At 53.5% G+C, this 607-nt stretch overlaps 1 protein-coding gene across 1 annotated transcript; it reads right to left on the bottom strand.

Moving 5' to 3' along the window:
• Positions 1-95: 95 nt before the first annotated feature.
• On the bottom strand, positions 96-563 carry H310_08456 (hypothetical protein; the record flags this gene model as incomplete). The annotated part of the gene is made up of 1 exon (XM_008874189.1): positions 96-563. The coding sequence occupies one exon, from the start codon at positions 561-563 to the stop codon at positions 96-98; it is 468 nt and encodes a 155-aa protein (XP_008872411.1).
• Between the last annotated feature and the right edge of the window lie 44 nt (positions 564-607).

Genomic DNA, 607 nt, shown 5'->3' with positions numbered 1-607 from the left:
TCGGACCAGCAACATCCGTCAGCTGGCTGCTCACTCATCCAACGGAGAGACTTCACGACCTTTGATTTGGTCGGCTTCCTCTCCTTCTTCTCGGCTCATTCACCCTTCCGCTTGTCACGGATCGCTTTCTTCTCAGCATCAGAGACTTCAGCACAGGCTTCAATCCTGTGATTTCCGCGACATGCCCAACAACTTGGCGCCTTCTTCAAGGCCTTGACATTCCTTGGTGCAAGAGAGCCGGCCCGGGACGATTGATCTCCCAAAGTCTTTACAATCCCTGACACCTTGGCGGCCCGCGTGAACTCAAGTTGGGCAACCAGCTTGACCTTGACATACGCCATGAACTGGAGCACTGAATTGCGAAGGTGCTTCTGGTCCAAATCAAGGTGGCTCTTAATGACTGCCTTGAGCGCGGGTGGGCGAAGCCCTTCCACCAGCGCCTTCACAGCCGCCTTGGGATGTTTGGTATGGAATGACATCATGTTGTTCCTTTCCAACAGAGACCAGTATGAATAGACCCACTTGTCGTAGCACCGATCGGCGTCCAGCTCTTTGTCATCCATAACGACAGACGACTTGATCTTCGTCTCGAGATCGCCGTAATCGG

Source organism: Aphanomyces invadans (assembly GCF_000520115.1).
Source record: "Aphanomyces invadans strain NJM9701 unplaced genomic scaffold supercont1.17, whole genome shotgun sequence".
NCBI lineage: Eukaryota > Oomycota > Saprolegniomycetes > Saprolegniales > Verrucalvaceae > Aphanomyces > Aphanomyces invadans.
The sequence above is the reverse complement of the archived record's forward strand: the minus strand, read 5'-3'. Positions and strand labels throughout refer to the sequence as shown.